The sequence below is a fragment of the Panicum virgatum genome, chromosome 6K (genome assembly GCF_016808335.1).
Source record: "Panicum virgatum strain AP13 chromosome 6K, P.virgatum_v5, whole genome shotgun sequence".
Lineage (NCBI taxonomy): Eukaryota > Viridiplantae > Streptophyta > Magnoliopsida > Poales > Poaceae > Panicum > Panicum virgatum.
The window spans coordinates 15849648-15875679 of NC_053141.1; the positions used below are offsets into that span (position 1 = coordinate 15849648).

General features: G+C 42.6%; 1 protein-coding gene and 1 pseudogene across 1 annotated transcript; both read left to right on the forward strand.

Annotated features, from left to right (window-relative positions):
* The first annotated feature begins 8334 nt into the window (after positions 1–8334).
* Positions 8335–9094, forward strand: LOC120639110 (copper transporter 4-like). The gene has a single exon (XM_039915148.1). The coding sequence runs from the start codon at positions 8443–8445 to the stop codon at positions 8947–8949; it is 507 nt and encodes a 168-aa protein (XP_039771082.1). The 5' UTR covers positions 8335–8442; the 3' UTR covers positions 8950–9094.
* Positions 9095–15053: 5959 nt separating this feature from the next.
* LOC120639111 lies at positions 15054–16307 on the forward strand (annotated as a pseudogene).
* Positions 16308–26032: the final 9725 nt, after the last annotated feature.

The following is a 26032-nucleotide window of genomic DNA, read 5'->3' on the forward strand; positions in this document are numbered from 1 at the left end:
GCGGCGAGGAAGGCCTGGATAGTGATACCAGATGTTATGGAGATGGATATTTTGGGGTAACTAGGCCTTATGCTTTGCCAAGAGCTTGAGAGATTGAGGGGGACTAGAATTGTTTCTTTATTGTTAATTGCTTTTCTTAAAAGAGATACAATCACATCCTTATATAGATGGGCTGACTTGACCCTTAAAAAACCCTGACTTAACTCTTAAGAAACCAATCCCTAAATTTAAGAAAATAACAAACCAATCTAATCTAACATAGTCTTTCCTAATAACTGAGATCTGTTACTGTTCACGGCCGTGAACAGTACTTCCTGCCCATGACATTGGTGCTACAGTACCTCAGGCTTTCATCTGCACTACACCGGCGCGCTACAGAAGTTCCGCAACCGCGCGTCTAGTGGTAATCCCGTGATCTATAACTGCAGTAATCCTAGTTTATGTGGTAGAAAATTTTTGTTTCTGCCACCCCATATTCTTACAAAGGTTTCATATATAAACATGTTAAAATTATATGTAGGTAGGATTCAAAAGAAAAAAATATGAAGATGATGAAAAGGCATATATAGTAAGTGGTAACCAATGCATATCACAACAAGATAAAAATAGAAACATATGCCTTTATAAGTATTGTGTTTGAATATGAACAAGTGGGAGGAAAAATAAGCAATTTCAAATAGTTAGTTGTGGCCTCAACATTTATTCATAAATTTGTAACAATTGTATCTCTTGCAATTACCAACCTGAAGCACGGGTCGTTCCTTGTTATCCTACATATAAATGGGTGAACTACATGTAGCACAAAAAGGTCCATAATTTACAATAACATGGGTTGGAAAAGGCTGATACAAAAAGGGCATATAACAAATACATACACTTTTATTTTGAAGGCTAGAAGACAGAAATGTGGTATGTGGCGTGTGCATGTGAAACACTGAGACCAGGGGTCAGATCCCGTAAAAACTTGAACTTGGACTAAATTTACTGTAGCAAATTTCAACTGAAGGTTAACGATTAGAAGAACTAAACATGATTTAATTATAAAACTAATTATGAATGGGCATTAGAGGAACTAAATATGATCTAATTATTAAACTAATTATATGGATGGACAGGAAATCATGAGACGAATCTATTAAGCCTAATTAATACGTATATCATTAGAGGTTGTTTACTGTAGCACATTATTATCTAATCATGGTTCAATTAGACTTAAAAAGATTTGTCTCGCAATAATATTCGGGGTTATGAAATGGGTTTTGTCAGTTATCCACATTTAATACTCGAGCTGTAGTGCTGGAAAAATTTTAAGATGTAAACACACCTGTTGTTTTGTAATTAAAATAGCCTATGCAGTTTGCCAGGAGGGCGTTGAACTTGGTTTGGCAATTTGGCCTAGACCACACGTCAAAAGCTGCTAGTGCTGACTAGACGCACGCTTGCCTGCTGTACGAGGAAAGCCTGCTATTTCCAAATTTTCCTGCCGAAAGTGAGGTGTTCTTATCCAGAAAAATAAATAATTAGGCGTTCTTCTTGCTTGGGATAATGGGAAGTCTGCGAGCTGGATTGATTTGACGCTGCCCAAACAGTGCATGCGTCCATGATTTGGCTATGTTTTTCTTTTCCAGAGAGAGAGAGCATTTCTTTGTTCTTCGTACAAAATCAAATAGGATATGCAACTGAATCTATAGCGCAAATATTTCTATACATATATGATGATTAAATAGAAAAAACGTATTGTGAAGGCTAATATATAATGCAAGCCTATCCGAGTTCGAGATTTGCATTTTCTTAGGAGTTGTTTGGTTTCAGGAGCTAAATTTTAGTCTATGTCACATCAAAGAGAATCTTAGTATTTAGAAGTATTAAATAAATGTTAATTATAAAACTAACTGCAGAACCCTAGGGCCAAACCGCGAGATGAATCTAATGAGATATATTAATCCATGTTTAGCGGATGATACTGTAGCATCACTGTATCAAAGATTAATTAGACTCATTAGATTCGTCTCACGAATTAGCACTCAGCTGTCAAAATTTTTTTATAAACATATTTTATTTAATACTTCCAAATAGTAAAATTCATTTTAATGTGACAGAGACTTAAAGACTGGGACTTAAAAAAAAGTCCCTGTAAACAAATAACCCCTTAATATCAAAGTGGGGGTGGGGTGGGTGGGGTGGCGGCTGTCTTTCCCATCAAGTTTTTTTTTTTAAATAGGGTTAATGACGTGTTCAGGCTTGAACGTGATGGTTTGATGAATGGAGTGTTGATGTATATTTGTTTAGTGATGATCCTCTGACGTCGCTTCACTTCTACTCCAGCTTACTAGGTGTTGAAGATTTAAACCCCCTCAACCTTGCATATATTTTCATAATTCATACCCAAAAAAGCAAAGCCGGAGAAGTTGACAAACAGGTCACCTGTTTATCTTTTTTTTTTCCTGAGCAAAAGGTCCTCTGTTTATCTGTTCCAATTCCTTTTCGCAGGCAATTTTCGAGGCTGCACATGGAGCAACGAAGCGTGGGGAACTCACGCGCCACGATCGGATTCACTAATCAAATTAACCGGTAATTTCTTCACATCATTTTTGTTTGAGGCCATGGAATTGATCCAACGAAATCCAGCCCACAGACACAGAGGTCAGCAGAATGGAGCCTGCAACCCTGCATAAGCCCCTTTGTTTAAACTCCTCTCAAACTAACCCCCACAACTGAAACTTTGGGCCCATCAAGCCCACCTTATGCTTCGGTAGTCCTCCAAGGTCGTTTTGCCATTTCGTGATACGTAGAGTGTGTACATTCGCAGCAACTATATGTCTTCGCGGGCTATAAAGTAAGGATCCATCGTCGGAAGAAATTTATGTGAATTGAGAATTCTAATTCAGCTCAATGTACAATGTTTTCTGTGGCCCAATGTGAATATCAGCCCAAATATTCATCTTGTGGATGCCCGAAGCCTCTGTATCCTTGTTTTTGCTGTTGTTTTTTTGTTTTTGTTTTTGAAGTCTCTCTTGGTTGGTGCATGCAGCATGCATGTGACTTTCTTTCTTCCTTTTTGAAGGAACATGCGTGTGACTTTCACATGCCTGGCGGACACTAAATCTCAAAAAAAAAAAATCTGTTTCCTCTTTGTACGTTGGTTTCATTTAGTTTCTGGTACTTTTTTTATCTTCTGTTTTCTTTCTACCGCCACTTTCTTTTCTTTCTTCCAATTTTGCGAATATATTTAGTCCGTTCCTTTTCTATTTGTTTCTTCCCCCTTTTCTTCATCCTGTCACTCATTTTAATTTTTAATGTTTTAAGTGTGTGAGTGATATAATACATTAATACTTGGCATTTCTACTTACTGGTATGTTTTATTTTTATTATATTTAGTCTGTTATTCCTATCTATTCATTCATATTTTAAAATAGCTCATGCTTAATGTATACCAATTTTATTTGCATACTCAGTTGGTATGTAAAAGAATTTACTTTTTTCATATAGTAATATTTGTTTCGTGTCCATGACGTAGTTGTTTGAGGCGTATAATCTATTTGTTCGCTTTGTATATTATATTGTTCGGCCATGTTGATTTGTTTGTTCGTGATATTTATTTTTTATTAGCTATCCAATACAATCAAATGTTCGTGATGCTTAATACTTTGTTCGTAGTACAATATTATTTGTTCGTCATGTTTAACTTTTTGTTCATAGAAAATAATTATTTGTTCGTGTTGTTAAAATATTTGTCCCCACTAGCTGAAACTAATTAACTATTATTTAAATTTTTTTTATAGATTTTGTGGAAATATAGGCAAGTGTGGTCTTGTTTCGAATATCTTTTCATAAGAAAGATGATGGTGCAAACCAAATTTAGTTTGGACACTCAGTTTAATACTTATAGATTTTTTAAATTTTAGACCTACATGCATGTGAATGATGTCATCGGCTTTATCCTGTTAGCATGTCTATAATCTCTCTCCTCTTTAAATGGAATCATCGTGCAACGCAATATGTGGAAATAGTCCCGTAGTTGGGCTGATTAGGGCCTACTTAATATATCTTCAGGCGATGGTTTCGATGGTTGTTGCCTTGAGTGATATATAGACTCACCCGTGTACATTGCCACCATGTTGGTCGTGGCCAAATACTATATAGCCACAGTATATCCGTTGCAACTACACACTGTATATCGCCATGGATACATGGTTTGGTGGCAATAATTTGTTTTGTGACGGAAATTGTTTAGAGGTAAGAAAAGATGCCACAACAGAAGATAGGTCAAGGTTATTTAGTATTACGGCATCACTCAACTATGGTGACAATAAGTTGGTTTTGCAATGAAAAATATTTAGAAGCAAGAAATGATATTGCAACAAAATGTTTGCCAAGACTACTAGGTATTTTTTCAATGGTATACACAGAGTCTAATTTGGCAAAAGTTTAAGACAAACTTACAAATGGGCACCCAAGTGCAAAGAAAAATGTACAGGTTGGTGTGTTTGTTGTATGTTTGTGAAAAAAAATCTCTCAAACTTGAAGGAACCCATCCGTATATGACATGTATATTACTTGTTTCTTTTGATATAATCACTCGATCTAAGAAGTGTCAAGATAATCCTCTCCATCAACATCCCCACAAGGAGAGCAACTACCGTCCACTACTTAAAAAAAAAGTGTGGTACCTGCTTCTGCTTCTTGCAGCTAGAAACAACTGTTTATAGGGGTGAAACATGTCCGCCCCATAAAAACCCATTAACCCGCCCTTGGAAATCCATTTTCAGCGGCGGTTGAGCCCATGCTTCACCCTGAAAATGGATTTTCATGGGTGGCTTAGGGCATATGACCCGTCCCTGGAAACATCCGGCTCACCAAAAAAATCATAGATTTGAATTTTCAAAATATTTTTTTGATGTTTTTAAAATTTAAATTCCTACCAATTTTAATCTATCTAGACAGTGCACAATTGAATGTCGTAGTGATCAACATAGATCATAAATATAATTAATCAAGCATCCAAAATTAAATCATACTGAAATAGAACATATATATTATTACAATGCATTAGAGTACATTATAAAAGTGCACACTGAATATATAGTTTGCTCCTATTCCCTACAAACGCTAGTGGAGCCGGTACGGTGCTGCTGAGCCTCCCACTCAGGAAGACCAATGCATTTTTTTTCCAGTTGCCAATTCGTGTTCAGGGTGAACAAAATCCCCCTTGTATTGATCACTTCATGCATAATTAAACAGTATAAATCAACGACTACATAGAAGTTCTTTCTCATGGAGTTGCTAATTGTGGATTGGAAGCTGTATCTACAATTAATAATTAAGCTAAGTATTTGATAGATGTAAAAACAATATGTACATATGCATCTATCCCTAACAAAGAGTAGCCTCTAACATGTTTGGGATTAGCAGTGTATCTCCCGAGCACCCTCATGTGCTCGCACATATGTAATACCCGCAGTAATCAAGCCTGCAGGTTGCTTATTATGGTACGGGAAGTTTTCTTCTGTTCTCCTCGAGGATGAATTCCTCCTTTGGAAATGTAGCTAACATGTTGAGGATACCTGTGAATTCTTTGTATCTTTTCTTATCCCAATCAGCGGAGTCCAATACGAGAACTTTTCTAAGCTTTGGCTGTATAAGAAAATCAATCAAGTCATTTCTACAAAAATATTATATATAATTTTTAAACATGGATCGGAGCAAGTGCATACTATAAAAAAATGATTCAAATGACACTAGACGTAGGCACCCATATGACATCTCTGTCTTGCCAATATTGCATCTGAAGCAATACATGGATCCACCATCTTCACAATCTCTCTAAGAAGTTCTTTTCTTTTCGCTTATTTCTCCTTGCGTGTCTAGTTTGACACATCTATTGCTTATTATGGTTGTTCATCCACCACATTGGCCCAAGGTGCTTGGCCTCGCAAATAGCTTGAGGGTCAAGAGACCCGACCTTACATTTTAGAAAAGGCATATTTTTCTTGCATCCTGTAGGATATAATGTACCATGATTAATTAGATATGCATATATAGTGTTGTAGGCCATAGCATATAAGATATTACTATCGATAAGGCACTTACAGGCACCAGAGTCTAACCATTTCTATGCATAGTTCTCTAAGGTGGAATGTATTTTGGATATCTTGAAAATCGATCATATGATATCAGTGATGCTAATATCTTTAGGTCTGAATATATCTGGTTCGTACCGAGCCCATAGGCCAGTGAGCCCAAGTCTACATGCTCTCGTGTACCAACTACGCATCCTCTGCATTTCACTTAGAATACCCCACCCCCTCCCCAATTGGCCTGTTGGTTAGAAATGGTTTGCCATACTCAAACTGTAGAGGACAATCCGCTAAGTCTGGAATTGTATGGACCCCAACTTCCTAATAGTGCTCAGTGTTAGTGCGGGGCAAGGAATAACCTGGTCGTCTACTGGCACTAGAATTTTAATCATCCTTTGACTTAGCCTTTGTATGATCCTTTGACATAATCTTGTTTGTGGTGTGCTATATATCTGCAATCTCTTACCCCTTTAGTTCTTGTAAGACCGTATCACTTGTAGAATTTTTGGAAAGGAGGCTAACTCCGCTTGTTCAGATTTCCTTTTCAATCAAAATTCTACACGCCCCACACAGCAAAGCAACACAAAATAAGGCCTTGTTTAGTTTCTCGTCAAAAACTTTACATATGAATCACATCAATATTTGGACACATGCATGGCGTATTAAATAATGTAGATGAAAAAAAATCAGTTTTCACCGATTGCTTGTAAATTACGAGACGAATCTTTTGAGCCTAATTCGTCCGTGATTAGACAATAAATTACTATAGTAAACATGCGCTAATGACAGATTCGTTAGTCTTAATAAATTCGTCTCGTAGTTTACAAACGAGTTATGTAATTAGTTTTATGATTAGTCTATATTTAATACTTCAAATGTGAAAAGATTCTATTTTAAAAATCTTACCCAGGGGAACTAAACAAGGCCTAAATATGCAAACATCATTTTTAGTCTCCGTTATCCAGTGGGTGTGCCGTGTGTGCATGCATATGAAGGGGCAAGGAAATAAGAAAAAATGGTGAATGATGTCATCGTGTTCATGCATATGTGAGGGGAGAAAAAGAATGCATAGCTGTGGGCATGCACATAATAATTCCAAAATGAAAAGACCTTAGTTTCAAAATCGAGCATCAAAATCAGAATCCGATTACACAATCGTGTTTGTTTCAATAAGAGCTTCAACATAAGAGCTCACACCATTATATTTCAATGATATATTTTTTGTGAGAGAAAATACTTTTTAGTGTGCTCTAATTTTCATATGATGTTTGCAAAAATTCATGTTGTGAAGACAGATTGTTTGCAATGTTTTAAATAGTGGGCTATAGGATTTAGCGGTAGGGTCTTCAAAATGCTTTTAGTGCCGCTATAGCCTGCTATAGCACGCTGTTTTGTACTGCAGTTGTAGCTCTGCGAAAAGCCGAAAACCGTTATAGCCCGCTATTTAAAACACATTGTTTGGTGTGATCAGTTGATGCGTGTAAACAACTTTACTTGGTATGTGAATGTTTATTACATGATCAATAATAGACAACTTTACCATATCACTTGAGCATTTTAACTACTTTATATTCATATTTTCCATTATAAAATAATTTATGCGTCTTTGAAAAATATTTTCAAAACATATACAAATGAGATCTTATTTTGAAAGTCCCATGCATTAAAAGGGATATAGTTGCGAATTTGAATTTGATAGATAATTTATGAAATACAATTTTTTTAAAAAATTCTGAAATTTCTTGCACGCTCTTACTTGCCTCTATGTGCCCGCCAGCCGATAATCCGAACATACACCCTTCAGTTACAGTGACAATAGGGGGTTCCATGAATAATAATTATCTATGTTTATTTGTCCACGTCTACCCAGAGGTTAAACACAGCACCACTGGGCTTCGAGACAAAACAGTGCCTCGTTTTCTCCGTGATGTCCCCACTCTATGAACACTAAGCCTAAGCACACCACAAAACCAAGTAGTTTTCTTGTGTGTTCCTCGTTCTTGCCGTCATCCCTCTTCTTTCCATTACACTCCATAGGAGTTGCCGCCTTCCACAGCTCGCTTTCCATTACATTCCTCGTTCTTGCCGTCATCACTCTGTTAGCCGGACTGGAGCGGGAACTGGTGGCTAGAGCTGGAGTGGTGTGAGAGAAAAATACTGTTGGCTGGCTGGTGGCTGGAAGCTGGTGCTGGAGCGGTGTGAGAGGAAAACACTGTTGGGCTGGAGACTGCTGGAGCTGCCGAACAGAGTGAACACTTCTTATTTACAGCATGCTGCCAAAGTTCTCACTACCAGGTAACAAGCTAGCAAGTAAACATCCACACTCTACTACGGCTGCAATCTCCAAGAAAGCTCGACGGCGGCGATGCCGCCGCCGATGCAAATGGGGCCTCCGGCCTCCCCCGGCACGCCGCCTACAGACGGGAGCATGGACATGCCCGGCATGCCCGCGATGCACATGGCCTTCTTCTGGGGGCACCGGGTGCAGGTGCTCTTCTCGAACTGGCCAGGGGACCGCGATGGCGTCGGCATGTACGTCCTTTGCCTCCTAGTCGTGTTTGCGCTCGCTGCGCTCGTCGAGGTGCTCTCGGCATGGTCCCGTGGTCTCGCCCGCCGCCGCAGCCGTGACTCCAACGCGTTGGGGACCCTGCTGATGACGGGGATACACGCGGTGAAGGTCGGCCTCTCTTACTTGGTGATGCTGGCCACCATGTCCTTCAACGGCGGGGTCTTTATAGCCGTCTTGGCTGGCCACGCCGCTGGGTTCTTCCTCGCGCGGAGAGGGATTCTCGGCGGCCATGCAGCCCATGACGAGGTGCCTACTACGAACGGTGCTCTCCATCCACCAGAACTGAAACCTGAAATCTTCTGAATGCTTGGAAAATGAATTAGTTGTGTTGGCGAAATGCAAATACTGGATGTTGCTTAGTCATCTCTGTTGAGGGAAGTTGTATGTGTCGCCATGAACGAATCATAAATATATGTAAGGCTAGGATCATTCTAGTGTTTTTCTCATATTTATTAGATTCTAGATTTTGTGCATGCAACCCCACTTTTTTAAGAAATACTAAACATTTAACATTGTTATTCTATACATCTTAGTCTTTTCGAGCCTTTTGACACCCTAGTTTTCCCTTAACCATTTTTTTCTTAGGTGAATCTAGAGATGTGATAAGAAAATTTTATGGTTTTAGACTCTTATTGGAAGTCCTTAGAGTATATAGATATAATCCGCAAGCGGACAGATACCGATATGATGTAGCTTTCACCAAGAAGTTTGCCCGCGTATATCGAATCCATGGAAAGATAATCGGTACTAGCCTAGAACTAGTTCAACCGTACCAGATCCAATTGGGAGAAGAAAGGTGCGTGAAAGGACCTAATAACATCAGCTAGCCAACTAATTACCTAGAAGATTTTTAACTACACTAACCTGATCTGCTTCAGCAACCTCAGACAGGAATTCAGCAGGGATGAGAAGTGAGTTCCCAACAGTCGGCAACTACTCCTATAAAAACACGACGAATGTGGTGGACTAAAAGGGCCAGACAGGGATGCAACCACCTACCACACAATGTTGTGGGAGCCTATACAGATATGATCCGCAAGCATACAGACACCGATGTAGTTTTAACTTGGAAGTTTATGTGGGTATATCGAATCCACGGAACGATAATTAAGCGGTACTAGCCCTAAAATTAGTTCAATCGGATCCACTTGGGAGAAGAAAGGTACGCAAGTAGAGGGTCTAATGTCGACTAGCCAACTAGTTATGCAGATGACTTGTTACTACACTAACCTACAAACAACTCAATTTGGTGCAACAACTTGACAAGTAGATGCGGATTGGTGCAACAACCTGTAAAATGCTTACTTTAATGTAAGAAAAGATACAATAGCACATAGGCAAGGCGGTACTGGGCCTCGGCCCAAAACAGATACTCCCTCAGTTTCAAACGGTAAGTCATTCCAACTTTTTTGGAGAGTTAAAATTTATTCAAGTTTGACCAACTTCTTTTAATAAAGTACTAACATTTATGGTACCAAATAAGTATCATTAAAATTTTCATTTAATATACTTTCAGTATATCTATTTGGTGCTATAAACCTTTAAAATCATTTTTATAATATTGGTCAAATATAAAGTTAGTTTGACTCTCCAAGAAATTTGGAATGACTTATAATTTGAAATGGAGGGAGTAGAAAAGATGCAACGATACTGGATGATAGGAAACAGGGGCAGAGACAGGGGGGGCCTAGCCCCCCCTAATGATCCCGTAGCACCATTATCAAAAGTGGAACTTATCCCAGCGACAGCTTGCGGCAAGACTTTTGGCCCCTCCAACGATCAAATTCTGGCTCCGCCCCTAATAGGAAAGATGGCTATTCCTATATATCTTCTGGCAGAAAGTTGCTTACGTATTTTCCGCTTCAAGACTCGTGCTAAGTTTAAAATTTGATGGACCAGATTCTATCATGCATGTTGAGAGATGGGCTGAGGCAGATCGGTTAGCCCATCAATAAGACAATGAATGTGGGAGAGGACCAGGAGGTTAGCAGGTTGGCAATCTGTTGCTCGACCACGGATTGATTGAGTTCCATATTTCAAACCTAATTTTCTTCCTAACCATGCATGCAATTTCAATTCGATTTGAACCATCATGTCCTTTACAATTATTTTAACAAATGAGATCCAATATCACTATATTTTCTCATAATTCAAATACCACCATTTTAAATATGCCACTTCAACATTTAGGTATACTATTTCAACATTAGTTGATAAAATGTTGAACTCGTTTATTCATAATGTTGAACTACATCTGTAAAAATGTTGAATATAGTATTTTTAATGTTGAATACACTAGCTCAGCTTTTATCCTATTTTATTTTTGAAAAAGATAAGTATATACCACAGTTTTTTCAGGTATGATGAGAGTGAGTAAAAAAAATATTACCGTGTACATAGATCGATGCCCACATCAGTTTAGTAACGACATCAGCTCACGGCGTTCTGTACCATCATCTATGCTGCTTTCTTTTTAGAAAAAAATCATCTTTTTTTTAGAAAAGGGTTGGATTTATTGATATAATACTTTTACATCCAAGCCCCTGATCGGGTACTCCTTGAAGAAAGTAAAATTACACATAAGTACACAAGAAAAGTAGCCGGTGCTCTTTGCCGTCTCCAACCATCACTACTGCATCCTGATTCTCCTCCATCTCCCACCATGAAGAATCTCTAGAAAGACGCTTTCGACCGACTTCTGATTCGACAAAATTTTAAGCCCATCAGTAGCACGATGTGCTGTTGGATCGGTGAACGCCCCGGGCAGTCCCCATCAATACCGAAAACAGATGCCAGATATATCTCCAGCAATCTCTGGCCAATAAACAGCAATCCCACAAAGGGGATCCAAGAACACCGGTCCCCAACCAGGGGTAGGTGGAAACTGGACCTCACAAAGAAACTCCTTGGAGGTACCAAAATCCGATGAAAAAATCACCGGCACAAGCTCTGAAACTCCTTCGACCAGTAAGTATGTTGTAGGCAATGGATTTGGCAGCACCATAGATGAGAAAAACACAGACGACCCAAGGAAGCACACAGAAGGATTGAACATTGACGCAGAAGAAGGGAACAAATAACATATCACCGATGTCAAAACAACTACAAATGATAACATCGTTGTGCATCTCCCGCCTATGGAGTAGCTCAGTAACCCGCCTCCCAACAACAGATCTCAAGTCGGAGAATCTCGGCAAAGGTTCCAACCCTCAATCTATCCTAGAACCCAAACCGACGAAGATGGAGACAGGGAAGCCGAAGTCGACAAAGAAGCTCCCACCGAAGGTCGATTGGGAAGCACCCTCACCTTGTCATCGTCATCCGCTGAAGCCGCAACAGCGCCAGTAAGAGAATCCACTCCGCATCACCGGAATGGAGAGACCCAATCCTACTCTACCAACTACAAACCTAGTAGATAGGGATATATACACTGCACGATGAAATCGAGGTTCCCCCAGCCTCCAGTTCTGATATGGCCACCGGAGGCGAAGGGGAGCTGGCGAAATCACCGGCAGAAGATCGGTTGGCCTCGATTCACCATTTTTACTGTTCCCCACCCTTGTTTCGTCCTTTTTTTACTGTGGGTGGGGAACGAGATCCAAGAAGAGTGACACTCTTTTGCTGTGCAAAGAAGAGTGACACTTTTTTGCTGTGCGTCATGGGTGAACCGCTGCTTGTTTTGCGCCATTTGGGCCTCCTAATAAGATGGGAACGTATTAGGTGCAAACTAATCTCTCCGTGCAAACTATGGAAACTTCAATCTAGATCATTGGATCAACATTCAAGGAGCATGGGGGATTAGGTAATTTTACATTCTGGACCCGCCCTTTGATTGAGTAATCATACTTTTGCAAATTCCACCTTCCACCTCCCTTTGCCCCTCCCCTGGGATGTTGATCTGATGGCCCAGATTGAAATTTCTATAGTTTGCACGGAGAGGTTGGTTTGCACCTAATATGTTCCCTAATAAGATATATTAGCTAACTATCTACAAGAAATAGATAGGGGGCCTCGAGAGCGGGAAAAATCACGTGCTTGGCCCAAGAGATCAAGTTGGGCGGGCAAAACAAAATCGAAATTAAAGGAAAATAACTTCTTTGATATGTAGAAACCAAATTAACTCAAGTTTATTTGGAGGGAACATATTAGGTGCAAGCGAACCCCTTCGTGCAAATCCTGCAAACTTCAATCTGGGGTGCACAGGGGGTGGGAGGGGGATTTGCAAAAATGTGATTAGAGGCGGGTAGTTAATTGTAAAATTATTCAATCCTCCCATGCCCCTTGGATATTGATCAGGTGACCCAAATTGAAGTTTCCACGGTTTGCACCTGATATGTGCCTTTATTTGAATTACTATTTTGTGCTTTTACAAAACCATAAATGAATCCTATATTATTAATCATTATACATCAAATGTTTATATTTATGTTGCGAAAACATGTATTTCTTTTGTTATACTAATCAATCTCTTATGAGATTTTCTTAGTTATACTATCGGATGATGCTTCATCCACGTCATTTGTTGTTTCAATGCATGAGGTTTTGTGTTTGGCTGACCTTTTCGTTTTGCTGCCCATTACGGAAACCACTGAAGAAAGTGCTCTAACAAATGGCACACTTGTGGGTGGGGCAAAGCCACTAAGGGATTCCCCGTAAAAGACCGAAATGCACGAGTCAAAGGCTTTGTGTGTGCATGCAACACACGGCGAAGTGCACAAACATCGGGCAGCAAAGCCACGTGTTAGCCGTGGGTTCTTTTTTGGACACATGGCAAAGCTTTTGCCATGTGCTGTTTTGGCCTAGGGCAAAAAAAGCACTCAGTAATATTTAAACGACAAAAACCCTCTGAAAAAATAGCAAAAGCTTTTTTTAATAGGGAAAGGCCCCACCGGTCGTCCTCCGCCCGTCCCTGATTGCAAGTCACGGCATTTTTCGCGCAAAATTTGCGTGCTATGCGGCCGGCGGGATTCGAACCCACGACCTCTCTCTCGCGTGTAATCTCATCTACTACTGCACCACACTCTCACTTTTGTCCATACTCCGTTTTATTTCTTTTCCCACATATTATACTAAACCGAGAGTAAATTGCTTGTTTGAGGCTATAAATGAATTCAAATGAAAAAGTTGTCAACTATAAAGTTTCATAATTTTTCGAGATCTACAACTTTTATTTTGGTTGTTTCCCCATTCGGGGTCATTTACAAAATTTGAATCTCACCTTGTTGTGTGCCATATCAAGGGCACATGGCAAAACCTGGTCATTTGCTATGTGCCTTGATCTTTTGCTTTGCTGTGTCTACACACGACACAATTTTTTTCCTTCAATTTTTTTACCATTCAATTTGTTCCACAATTTCATGTTTGCATAACTTTGTCACAACTTTTACCTTGCCAAAGTGACTCAACAATCTAAATTTTCTATTGCATATGCAAAAATTTTTGCAGTCAAACCCCAATTCCACCGTCACTTTGACTCAAAATCTGAATGACTCTTTCACAACTCCATAGATCTTCTCCGGAGATGCTTCGATTTGTAAGGGGTGTACGTGATAATTTGTGCGAAACCTTCTCAATTTTTTTTACCTTAGCCACCACGTATGAAATTATGATATCATGACAAATCTTATGATTTTGAGACTTTGTTTGCTTTTTATAGAATTTTAGAACGATTCGGCCACACGTTCGTGATCAGGGTTTGTGAGAAAGATCTTAGAAATTTCCTTCCATTTCATGGATACGGCCTCACATTGGACTCCATAATGCGAATATCACTTTTTGATTCATTATATTCCATTATTTAAAATGCTTGCAGTTCAAATTTGATTTATCCTCAAAAAATTCTTTTAATGAAATAAAATAACTAAATATAGCAAAAAGACCGAAAAATATACCAAAACTTAACTTAGAGTACCACTTGCAGTACGCGTGGATAGCAGAAAAAGTTGGGAGGGCAGAATCAACATTTTTTCAAAAACTTTGCCATGTGCTTGACCCGAGGCACACGACAAAGAAAAAATATACATGACAAAATTTTTTATTTGCCGAGTGCCTTACTTGGCACACGACAAAGAGATTGTTTGCCGCCCTTTGCCGTCTGCCGATATTTTGCACACGTCAAAGACTAGTACACGGCAAATGTGCCGTTTCCGGTAGTGAGCCAACTTGCCAGGATATATTAGATTATTAGATCGAATCTGGCTTTGTTCGGTGCAGGGTACTATGGATCAGTTTTAAATAATAATCACCATCACAAACATGCCAATATTCGATTATTGGATGCACTGTACCCTGAGAAATTAACAAACTGGGTGGGGCTAACCAAGCCACCGTTAATTTAGCTGGTGGTGCGCGCGGCAGCCTCCACGCGCACTCTGTCCTCTAAAGGCTCGCCACCTCCGTCTCCATTCTCGTCCCATAGCCACCACCATCTCCTACCGATTCCCCCACGCAAACGCCGGCCATGGCGTCCCGGAGTCCAAGGATGAGGACGGCGTCGACATCCACCGTGGAGACGGTGAAGGGCACGCACTCGTTCAAGATCACCGACTACAGACTGCACAAGGAACTCAGCACCGACAAATGCTTCTGCTCCGCCATCTTCGCGGTCGGCAGCCACAATTGGCGTATCCGCTACTACTATGAAGGACAGGATCCCAGAGAGGATTATGTCTCCGTCTTCATCGAGCTCTCAGGTGATCTTGTCGAGGTGACGGCAAGCTTCGAATTAAGGATGGTCAACCCAGTGACAGGGCTGTCATCGCCGCGCAATATCTCCTCGCCGGTGGTGTTCAACGGTGAAAATCCGACCCGGGGTTTCGCCATATTCGTGAAGAAGGATGACCTGGAATTCTCATCGAAATACGTGGTAGATGGCTGCCTCGTTATAGAGTGCGATGTCATGGTAATCAAAGAAATACAGGTGAAGGAGACAACCGTCACCTCCGACTTTGATATCCAGCCCCCCCCCCCCCCCCCCCCCCCCCCCCCCCCGCAGACTTATCACACGACCTTAGAAGGCTGCTAGAGTCAGAGGAGGAAGCAGATGTAACATTCAAGGTAAAAGGGGAGGTTTACCATGCCCACAAGATTCTGCTCGCGATGGGGTCGCCGGTGTTTAAGGCGGAATTCTATGGCCCGATGAGCGACAACATGGGGGATGAGAGCAAGACAGTCGAAGGTATGGACCCTATTATTGTCTTCAAGGCATTGCTTCATTTCATATATACAGATAGCTTTCCTGTTATGGAAGATCTTGACTGCGACGAGAAAGAGGATATGGTTAAGCACTTGCTCGTGGCAGCAGACACATATGGCATGGAAAGGATGAAGTTGATTTGTGAAGGCATCCTTTGTAAGAGGATCGATGTTGAAAGTGTTGCATATACCTTGGCTCTGGCTGCCCAGCACCACTGCATCAAGCTTAAAAACGCATGCATTGAATTTATCATCTCCCGGAATAGAATGGATGCTGTGTTAGCAAGCCAAGGGTATGAGCACCTCAAGAGAGCATGCCCTGATGTTGCTGTTGAATTATGGGAGAAAGCGGCAAAGTCTTTTATGACGAGATCAGGGTCAAATTATGAAGTGCTATCTTAGTTGATCGATCTAAATAATGTTTGTCTGAATATTACAATATGTATGCATGTCATGTGAGCGTTGACAGCCAAATTTGGCATGTACCGAGACCGACCGGTTTGACCAGTCGGGCCGACCGGTCAGACCGGTCTAGTCTGTGCAGTCCGAATATGTTTAGGATTTTTGTTAAGAGTCCTTTTGTAAACCTATTCGTGAAGGGGTACATCTTCCCCGGCCTATAAATATAAAGGCTAAGGCCGATTGAGGTTAATCCTAATCGATTCACACAAATCCTTTACTTTTTATTTTCAAACCCTAGCTTTTCCAACCCCATCTGCTGTTCTTTGCTCGTCTCTATGGCGTTCTGAGTGGCCTGCCGACCTCAGAGCAACCCTAGATCCACGAGCTCCGACGGGGTCCCTCCCGAGCTTGGGGTTTTAGGTTTTCGCGGTGTTCTATGTAGAACCGGTCTGACCAGTTACACTGATTGGTCTGACCGGTCTGTGTGCAGGGAGCTTGTTTGTGAAGATCGTGTCGACGATCAACACGCGTTCTAGTGCATTCGAGTGTGTGACCGGATTTTGCATCAACACACATTTTGGCGACTCCCCTGGGGATCAGATTAATCTGGTTATTCAAAAACTGATCTAATCTACTCTCCAAAGAAGATGGGTTCTGCAAACGAGATCAGCAAAGAGAACATCATCACGGCGACGATGGAGGAGCTCACCGAGGAGGAGCGCGCAGCATACCTGGTTCTTGAGGAGCACATCAAGAAGCAATTCTTGAAGGGCTTCAAGAAGGATCGTGGTGGCTTCGTCAAGAGGGTAGAAGAGTTCGTCTTGCCATCCATCAAGATGAACAACAATCAAGTTGAAGAGGTTCCCCCTGCAAGTACTCAATCCTCTGATTTGATGCAGCAATTGTCACTCATGATGGATGAGAAAATTCATGCTGCACAAATTGCAGCGGGCAATGTATTTGCTAAGATGAATAGTGATATAGATGCGCTTAGAGGTAAAAAACCTGTAGATGCATCATGTTCATCAGGTACTAGTTCGGCTACACCATCATCTGCACCTGCACAAATATACGGTATGCCGCTGAACTTGTTTGTAGGGCAGACGGCGCAACCATCATTGGTCTACACAGAACCGGTCACACCGATCCCAGCGACAGGTCAGACCGGTGCCATGGTGGCGAGTCCACCGTCACCTACACCGCTTGCATCCATCCCTAGTTCGGCGGCCCCTGGCCGAACCAATGAGATGGTACTGTATACACCTCCCCACACAGCAGCAGGCAACACGCCGCAGGGATCTGGTCCTCACTATGGACCGACTCCTAATGCTACACAGACAATGTCATACACTAACCCTAGTGCTCATCGTCTTGCTTCTGCATCGCATACTTCAACCAGCAGTAGTTATCATGCCAATCTCGTTAGATTCAAAGAAGATCTGGCCAACATAATTAAAAATAAACTTGGTGTGGATTTGGGTAGTTCACGTTTATATCAAAAGTCATATCCTCTTGAGTTTGATTTTGTTTCTTATCCTACTGGTTTGCGTGTTCCCGAGTTCATTAAATTTAATGGTGATGATTCTCGTACCACTTGGGAACATGTTAGTCAATATATTTTGCAGTTGGGAGAAGCGAGTTTCAATGATGCTTTGTGTGTTCGTTTGTTTTCTTTGTCATTGACTGGACCCGCTTTCTCTTGGTTTTCTTCGTTTGCTCCAAACTCAATTTTAAATTGGAATCAATTGGAGCATAAATTTCATGAATACTTCTTTAGCTGAGAAAATGAGGCTAAATTGTCAGACTTGACATCGGTTAGACAAGGCCGAGATGAGCCCGCTTCGGATTATTTCCAAAGGTTCAAAGACATAAAAACTGATGTTTAATTTGATGATTTCTGAAAAAGATTTGGCAGAATTGGCTTTCAAAGGTTTCGTTCTTATTTGAAAGAAAAACTTGAAGGCTTAGAATTTCTTACCGTTAATCATTTGCAAATGAGAGTCTTGGGTTTGGAATTTCAGATTAAAGGAAGCAAAAGATGCCTATAAAACTCATCGGTCCAATACGCATGTTGTTGATCATGATTCCGATAATTCGGACGATGAGGAAAAAGAGGTTTACGCCGCCGAGTATGTTTGGCCATCAAAGGCCAAACCTTCTTCTTGTCCTTCACTAAAGCCGACTCAAAAGAATCGGTAAAATGAAGTAAAATTTACTTTTGATGTTTCTAAATGTGATCGTATTTTTGATGAATTGCTTAAGAATGGAAACATCAGGTTATCTCATGCTATACCATCGGCGGAAGAATTAAAACGGCATACATATTGTAAGTGGCATAATTCTTTTTCGCATGCAACTAATGATTGTAAAGTTTTCCGCCGTCTGGTACAATCGGCTGTTAATTCTGAGATGCAAGTTGATAAGGCTCCCTTCCCTGTGCATACCAATATTCATACACTGGATTTGAACAATCCAAAGGTGCTGATTTGGCTAGAACAAGCCAAAGGAGCTAAGGGGAAGAATGTCATCATTGGCGAGCCAAGACCGAACAATGTCAATGATAAAGTTCTGGTCAGAAAGGTTGTTCTGGACAAGGCTCCTTATGGTAAGGAGTCTATGAAGGTCACCATCAATGCTCCAAGACTCGAGGGGCAAGAGAGCCCTACATCAGATGCCCGTCGACCTGCTGTCCAAGTGCGACCGGTCCGACCGGTTCCCCCTACCGGTCAGACCGGTCCAGTGATCAAACCCGGACCTTCGAGCCAAAGCGTTCGGAAGTGGGTACTTGGAAGACGAATAGGCCGAAGGTGCAGGGAAGATCTGCAAATCAAGGACCTACCTTTGGTCAGCTGTTGAACAAGTACACAAAGGCCGTTCAAAAGGATCGGCCACTAAAAAAGAGACCGCGCTCACCACCGCGTCAAGACAGGCCTTCATCTCCTAGAAGGGAATCCAGCAGATGCAGGGGTGATGTTATTTTTTTCCCTCCACAAAAAGTATATGCTACCATGCCATGGGCACCGCCAGCGTCAATTTCTATAAATTCGACATGGGAGCATGTGGGAATCTGGATGCAATGCTTCCCAATGCCATATCCACCACCATATCAGAGGGAAGAAAGATCCAGGACACCAGTACATGACCGATTGGGGCCACACCAATCTGGTCTAGTGCAGCAAGCGCACTAGTCAGACTGGTCCCCAATGACCAGTCAGGCCGGTCTTAGCAGATCCTTCTCCGAGGCTCGAGTACCGTGTCAAGGAGAAGAAGGAAGAGGTGCAGCCCAAGGAAGCTGATTCAGGCAAGGCCAACGGCGATGATGTTGTGCAGCTCAGTGAGGTCAAGGTAGTTGTTTAAGACAAGGGCAAAGGACTGATGGTGTTTGGCAAGTCTGTCAATTCTCCTGCTCGGAAGTCAGCTATGGCCAATGATCATGAGGCCAGTAGCAGTAAGGTTGCAGACAAGTACCATCAACCCAGGTGGTGTCCTCTGGGGTTGATGCATACACAAAAGAGGAAGCTGCAACATCTTCCCAACAAGGAGAAGAAGGAACAGGAGGCAGAGAAGCCGAGGGACGAGCACTTCAACAAATACAGGCCCATAGTCCGTCAGGGCAAAGTTTGGCAAGCCAAGACGGCTGACCAGCCAGCTGACCGTTCAGACCGCTTCTTCAGACCGGTTAGACCGCCATGAGCAACCGGTCGAGTCCAGTGCAGAGCAGATTGCCGAACCGGCAGTGCCCACTTCGGCTCCTTGTGATGAAGCCCCACCAGTTCCTACAGTCCAGGAGGATGAGGAGTTGGTGGATTATGAGGCATCTCCAGAGCGCAGTGTTGACGGTCTATTTCGACTAATTCTGACCGTCAACTCATGCACAAAACCAACGCATATCTTGGAATAAATATTAGGATAGGTTTATTTACTAACAAATTCTATAGATGTTGGTTTAGAATGTATGCAAGTGATTTTGAACAAGATTTGCAGCGAATTTGAGCAAACAATTATTAGAATATATTTCCAGGTTCAAATGGACCGAAAGAAGCCCAAGGACCAAAGTAAATGGGCTTAGGACAGGACCTTGCACCTCAATTGGACATGAGGACGGCCAGGACAGTCCACACCCCGAAGTTGGGGGTGGTTGGAGCCATGGGCTGGCCGGCCGACCACCCTGGGGGGAGAGTGGGGTGGAGTCGGGGAAGTGCCTGGTTTGTCGGCACTCTTCTCCGCCTGTACCATGACAGATGCTTATCGGTCATTGTAAGTGTTCGTGACATTCCTTTGTTATTTCAGAAATAGAGTTCTAGTGCAAGTACTAGTGTCCTCTCTTTTACTGGATTGAGTATTTGCTTATTGGTAGCGAATGATCCTAGCTTAAGACTCCTGATAGAGACGGACTAAATTTTACCACTTAATTATTTTATACCCCACGGTTTGTAGAGGTAGCCATCAGGTGGTGACAGCCCTGTCCGATGCCCTAGTAATCCTCCATGTTCGGGTATATAATGGCGCGCAGTTTTCGGAGTGTCTGGTATTGGTCTAAGGGAACCCGTTAGCCCGAAGTAAAAGAATACACTAGATCTTTACTAGACTTAAGTTCTGAACCTTAGGAAGTCCTCTCATTCCTCCTATCCTACACAAGTGTGTGTCCTTGGATGAGCCTAAACCCGTAGATAGTGTACTCATGTTCCTCTGTGGATACGATACCCTAGAATACTCTTAGATGAAAGCTACAACGGTATCCGTGCGCTTGCGGATTTCTATTCGTGATATTACAAAGTACCAACAAGCTTTCTAGTGCCGTTGCCGGGGAACTGTAGCTACATTATCTTCGTACTTAGTCGTCCTCGTATCTTTTTCATTTTCTTTACTTCTATCTTAACCCCCGCTACCCATGGATAAGCTATCCCTTCACCAGCTATCCACACCCAAGAACGAGTTCTATGAGCCACCAACACCCACTGCTCCAATTCTTTCCACTAGCTATGAACTCAGTTCAGGCTATATAACCTTAGTTCAGGAACATTCCTTTTCCGGAAGGGATTGTGAAAATCCCTACCATCATCTGTGCGAATTCGAGAAAGTGTGTTCATGTTTGAAAATTTCAGGCATGACACACGAAACTCTAAAATGGAAGTTGTTTCCTTTCTCCCTTTCGGAGGAGGCGAGGCAATGGTACATTCGTGTCATAGGATGTGTAAATGGAAGTTGGAATGAACTTCAGGACAGATTTTGTTCTGCGTTCTTCCCGCTCTCCCGAATATGCGCTCTACGAACGGAAGTCTTAACCTTCCGTCAGAATGACAAGGAATCAATCGGTGTAGCTTGGGCCCGATTTACCTTATTGGTTCAATCAGGTCCAGACTTGCCATTACCCGAGCATTTATTGCTCCAGCATTTTTATGCTAGTCTTGACAAGGAGTCTGCACACCACCTCGATCTCACTTCTGGAGGATCTTTCACTCATCTTACCCCAACCGAAGGTCGGGAAGTCCTCAACAGGATTTTGGACCGAACTTCTTTCGTTTGTGTTCACGAGCCAGCTCCATCAGAACCCGAGGTGTGTCATGAGGAAGCTCCAGTAGTTGAATCAAAACCCTTAGAAAGCCAACCAGTAGATTCAACTTCTGAGCCCTCTCCTGAACTTAAATCCGAGACACCGGAAGAAGAGGATCCTGTACCTCTGGAGTTTCTTCAGAATTTCGAGGATAATCTTTTTGAAGATTATGGGAACACCTCGAACTTCTTCTATCAAAAGCGACCATTGGATCATGTCACTCATATAGACCTTCCTGAGGAGGACTATATTCGAGAGACAATTCAAGAGTTAACAATAGTAATCGGCAACGAATGGTTGCAGGAAGGAGAGTTAGCATTGAACCTAATTCAGTTTGATTCCCCCTCCTCATCTTTCCGTTGCCATTTGCACGATCAAGATGTGGACGCTCTTTATAACCCTAGTGTCGGAGCTAATTTCATGTTAGATGAATTCGTGTTAGCCTTTTTAGGCGACAGAATTCTAACTCATACAGAAAGGAAGCTCAGGAGACCTTCCGGTTCTCTTGTAAATAGCTATGGGGTACAAGCAACGTCGGTGCAACAGAGGGCCGAGAGGAGCCAGAAAGAGGCCGCCCGGCCTCCCCTAGGCCGGCCGGCCTGGACTTGTCTGCTTTCGGGCAACGCAAGCTACACCGATTCCAGGAGGCAATCAGGGATGTCCACGCAAAGGCGGTGGCCAGATGGCCAAAATCCTAGGCCGGCCGGCCTAGGAGAGGCTGGCCGGCCCCACTCTGCAGCCGCTGTGACATCTCAGAGTTTTAAAATGCTAAGCAAGAAATATTAAATATGATAACATGCATAATCAACTAAGAAAAATTGAATCGAATACATTTATGTGTGCATGCATGTGTATGTGTATATGTGCATAGGTCAGAAACCTTAAATAATTTTTAATCCAATGCAAGTATACATATGAAATTGAATATGCATCTCACTAACGTTATGATAAACCAAATGCTTGTTGAAGTAAAAGTGAGAAAATGAAATTTTGCACATGAAATGACGAGCCTTTCAAACCACAGTTTTCAAACAATTAAACTGTCCTTCAAATTTTAAACAAATATGCTATAAAAATAATTTCTAAAATATAGCTCAAATGAACTTTTGCCTAAAACCAAAACTGTAGGGTTTCAAATGATGAACGACTTTCGTGTTCAAAGTTTTTCAAGTTGCTATACAAAAATTGAAGGAAAATTTTGAATTCAAACTTGAATAGGGCAATAATGTACATTCCTCAAGAATTTAAATTTAACTCTTTAACTAGGCTTCAAATGAGTTTATGCTTGAAATGAAAGTTGTAGAATTTTAAATTTTGAACAACTTTTGTATTAAAAAATTTTCGAGTTCATGTGGAAAATTTTGAGAAAAATTGAGTTTTGACTCGGTCAAATCTATTTCTCTCTCTCTACTCTCTCTCTCTCTTCTCTCTCCCTCCCCTGTTCTGCGCCAGCCGAGCCGAGGCCGCCGGCCACGCGACATGCCCTCACTGCGCCCCCGGCCCTCCACTGTCCCTGGTTTCTCCCGAAGTCTCTCGGCCTCTCCATGCGGCGCCACCTCCCTGCGCGCACGCCGAGGACGGCCGCTCGACGCGCCACGGCGACGACGCGCCGAGCCGTGCCGTGCGCCACTTCCTCAGCTCGCTGGCACCCTCGCCCATCTCCTCCCCCTTTGTCCCGCGCAGCAGACGTTCTCAACCTCCCTCTCCACTCCTTTCCCATCCCTGAGCCGAATCGGGCTCGCCGCCCACCATGGCCGCCGCCGCCTCCTTGGCTGCCGCGGAGCCCCCTCCTCCGCCCTTCCTTGTGCCCAACGTACCCCGCAGCAAGCTCCCCTGTCCTCCACCGGTGCTCCCCGACCCGCTCACCATCGCCCAAGACCGCTGGACGGCCGTCGCCGCCGCTCGCCGCCACTGCCGGCCACTTCTCTCCGCGGCGCTGCCCGCTCCGGTCACCCCAGCCCCAACCGAGCTCACCCCTAGGTTCCTCTCGCCCTCCTTGTGCCTCCCCCCCACTAGGCCCTCGCCGCCGGCGACCACAGGCACCGGATTCCGGCCACCCGCCGCCTCCCCTGCTCCAAAGTCCGGCCAGGGGCATATTTACAAGCCCGCAAATCATTCCAGGGGCCTAGATGCAAGATTTCATTTACTTTTTCTTTTGTTTTAAAAAACAGCAAACTTGTAAAATCAATATAAATTCGTAGAAAAATCAGAAAAATGCAAACTCAATTGTTCTGAGTTTCTTGTTACTATTCTACAACTTTCATTATATGCACTTTTTCATTTTCTCACCGGTTTTTGTTCTAGATTAAATACAAATTTATTAGTCCTTTATTTAGATCTCAAGTTCTATCCATGATATGTAGGTAATTTTTGGAAAAATTGTTGTAGACTGCAAGTGTAGGAAGTCATGGGTTGGATTTATTGATATAATACTTTTACATCCAAGCCCCTGATCGGGTACTCCTTGAAGAAAGTAAAATTACACATAAGTACACAAGTGTAGTTCATCTATGCTGCTTTCTTTTTAGAAAAAAATCATCTTTTTTTTAGAAAAGGGTTGGATTTATTGATATAATACTTTTACATCCAAGCCCCTGATCGGGTACTCCTTGAAGAAAGTAAAATTACACATAAGTACACAAGAAAAGTAGCCGGTGCTCTTTGCCGTCTCCAACCATCACTACTGCATCCTGATTCTCCTCCATCTCCCACCATGAAGAATCTCTAGAAAGACGCTTTCGACCGACTTCTGATTCGACAAAATTTTAAGCCCATCAGTAGCACGATGTGCTGTTGGATCGGTGAACGCCCCGGACAGTCCCCATCAATACCGAAAACAGATGCCAGACATATCTCCAGCAATCTCTGGCCAATAAACAGCAATCCCACAAAGGGGATCCAAGAACACCGGTCCCCAACCAGGGGTAGGTGGAAACTGGACCTCACAAAGAAACTCCTTGGAGGTACCAAAATCCGATGAAAAAATCACCGGCACAAGCTCTGAAACTCCTTCGACCAGTAAGTATGTTGTAGGCAATGGATTTGGCAGCACCATAGATGAGAAAAACACAGACGACCCAAGGAAGCACACAGAAGGATTGAACATTGACGCAGAAGAAGGGAACAAATAACATATCACCGATGTCAAAACAACTACAAATGATAACATCGTTGTGCATCTCCCGCCTATGGAGTAGCTCAGTAACCCGCCTCCCAACAACAGATCTCAAGTCGGAGAATCTCGGCAAAGGTTCCAACCCTCAATCTATCCTAGAACCCAAACCGACGAAGATGGAGACAGGGAAGCCAAAGTCGACAAAGAAGCTCCCACCGAAGGTCGATTGGGAAGCACCCTCACCTTGTCATCGTCATCCGCTGAAGCCGCAACAGCGCCAGTAAGAGAATCCACTCCGCATCACCGGAATGGAGAGACCCAATCCTACTCTACCAACTACAAACCTAGTAGATAGGGATATATACACTGCACGATGAAAATCGAGGTTCCCCCAGCCTCCAGTTCTGATATGGCCACCGGAGGCGAAGGGGAGCTGGCGAAATCACCGGCAGAAGATCGGTTGGCCTCGATTCACCATTTTTTACTGTTCCCCACCCTTGTTTCGTCCTTTTTTTACTGTGGGTGGGGAACGAGATCCAAGAAGAGTGACACTCTTTTGCTGTGCAAAGAAGAGTGACACTTTTTTGCTGTGCGTCATGGGTGAACCGCTGCTTGTTTTGCGCCATTTGGGCCTCCTAATAAGATGGGAACGTATTAGGTGCAAACTAATCTCTCCGTGCAAACTATGGAAACTTCAATCTAGATCATTGGATCAACATTCAAGGAGCATGGGGGATTAGGTAATTTTACATTCTGGACCCGCCCTTTGATTGAGTAATCATACTTTTGCAAATTCCACCTTCCACCTCCCTTTGCCCCTCCCCTGGGATGTTGATCTGATGGCCCAGATTGAAATTTCTATAGTTTGCACGGAGAGGTTGGTTTGCACCTAATATGTTCCCTAATAAGATATATTAGCTAACTATCTACAAGAAATAGATAGGGGGCCTCGAGAGCGGGAAAAATCACGTGCTTGGCCCAAGAGATCAAGTTGGGCGGGCAAAACAAAATCGAAATTAAAGGAAAATAACTTCTTTGATATGTAGAAACCAAATTAACTCAAGTTTATTTGGAGGGAACATATTAGGTGCAAGCGAACCCCTTCGTGCAAATCCTGCAAA

Bases quoted from the DNA above. Each gene is read 5' to 3' on its own strand.
- LOC120639110 (XM_039915148.1), top strand. From the start codon at position 8,443: ATGCCGCCGCCGATGCAAATGGGGCCTCCGGCCTCCCCCGGCACGCCG.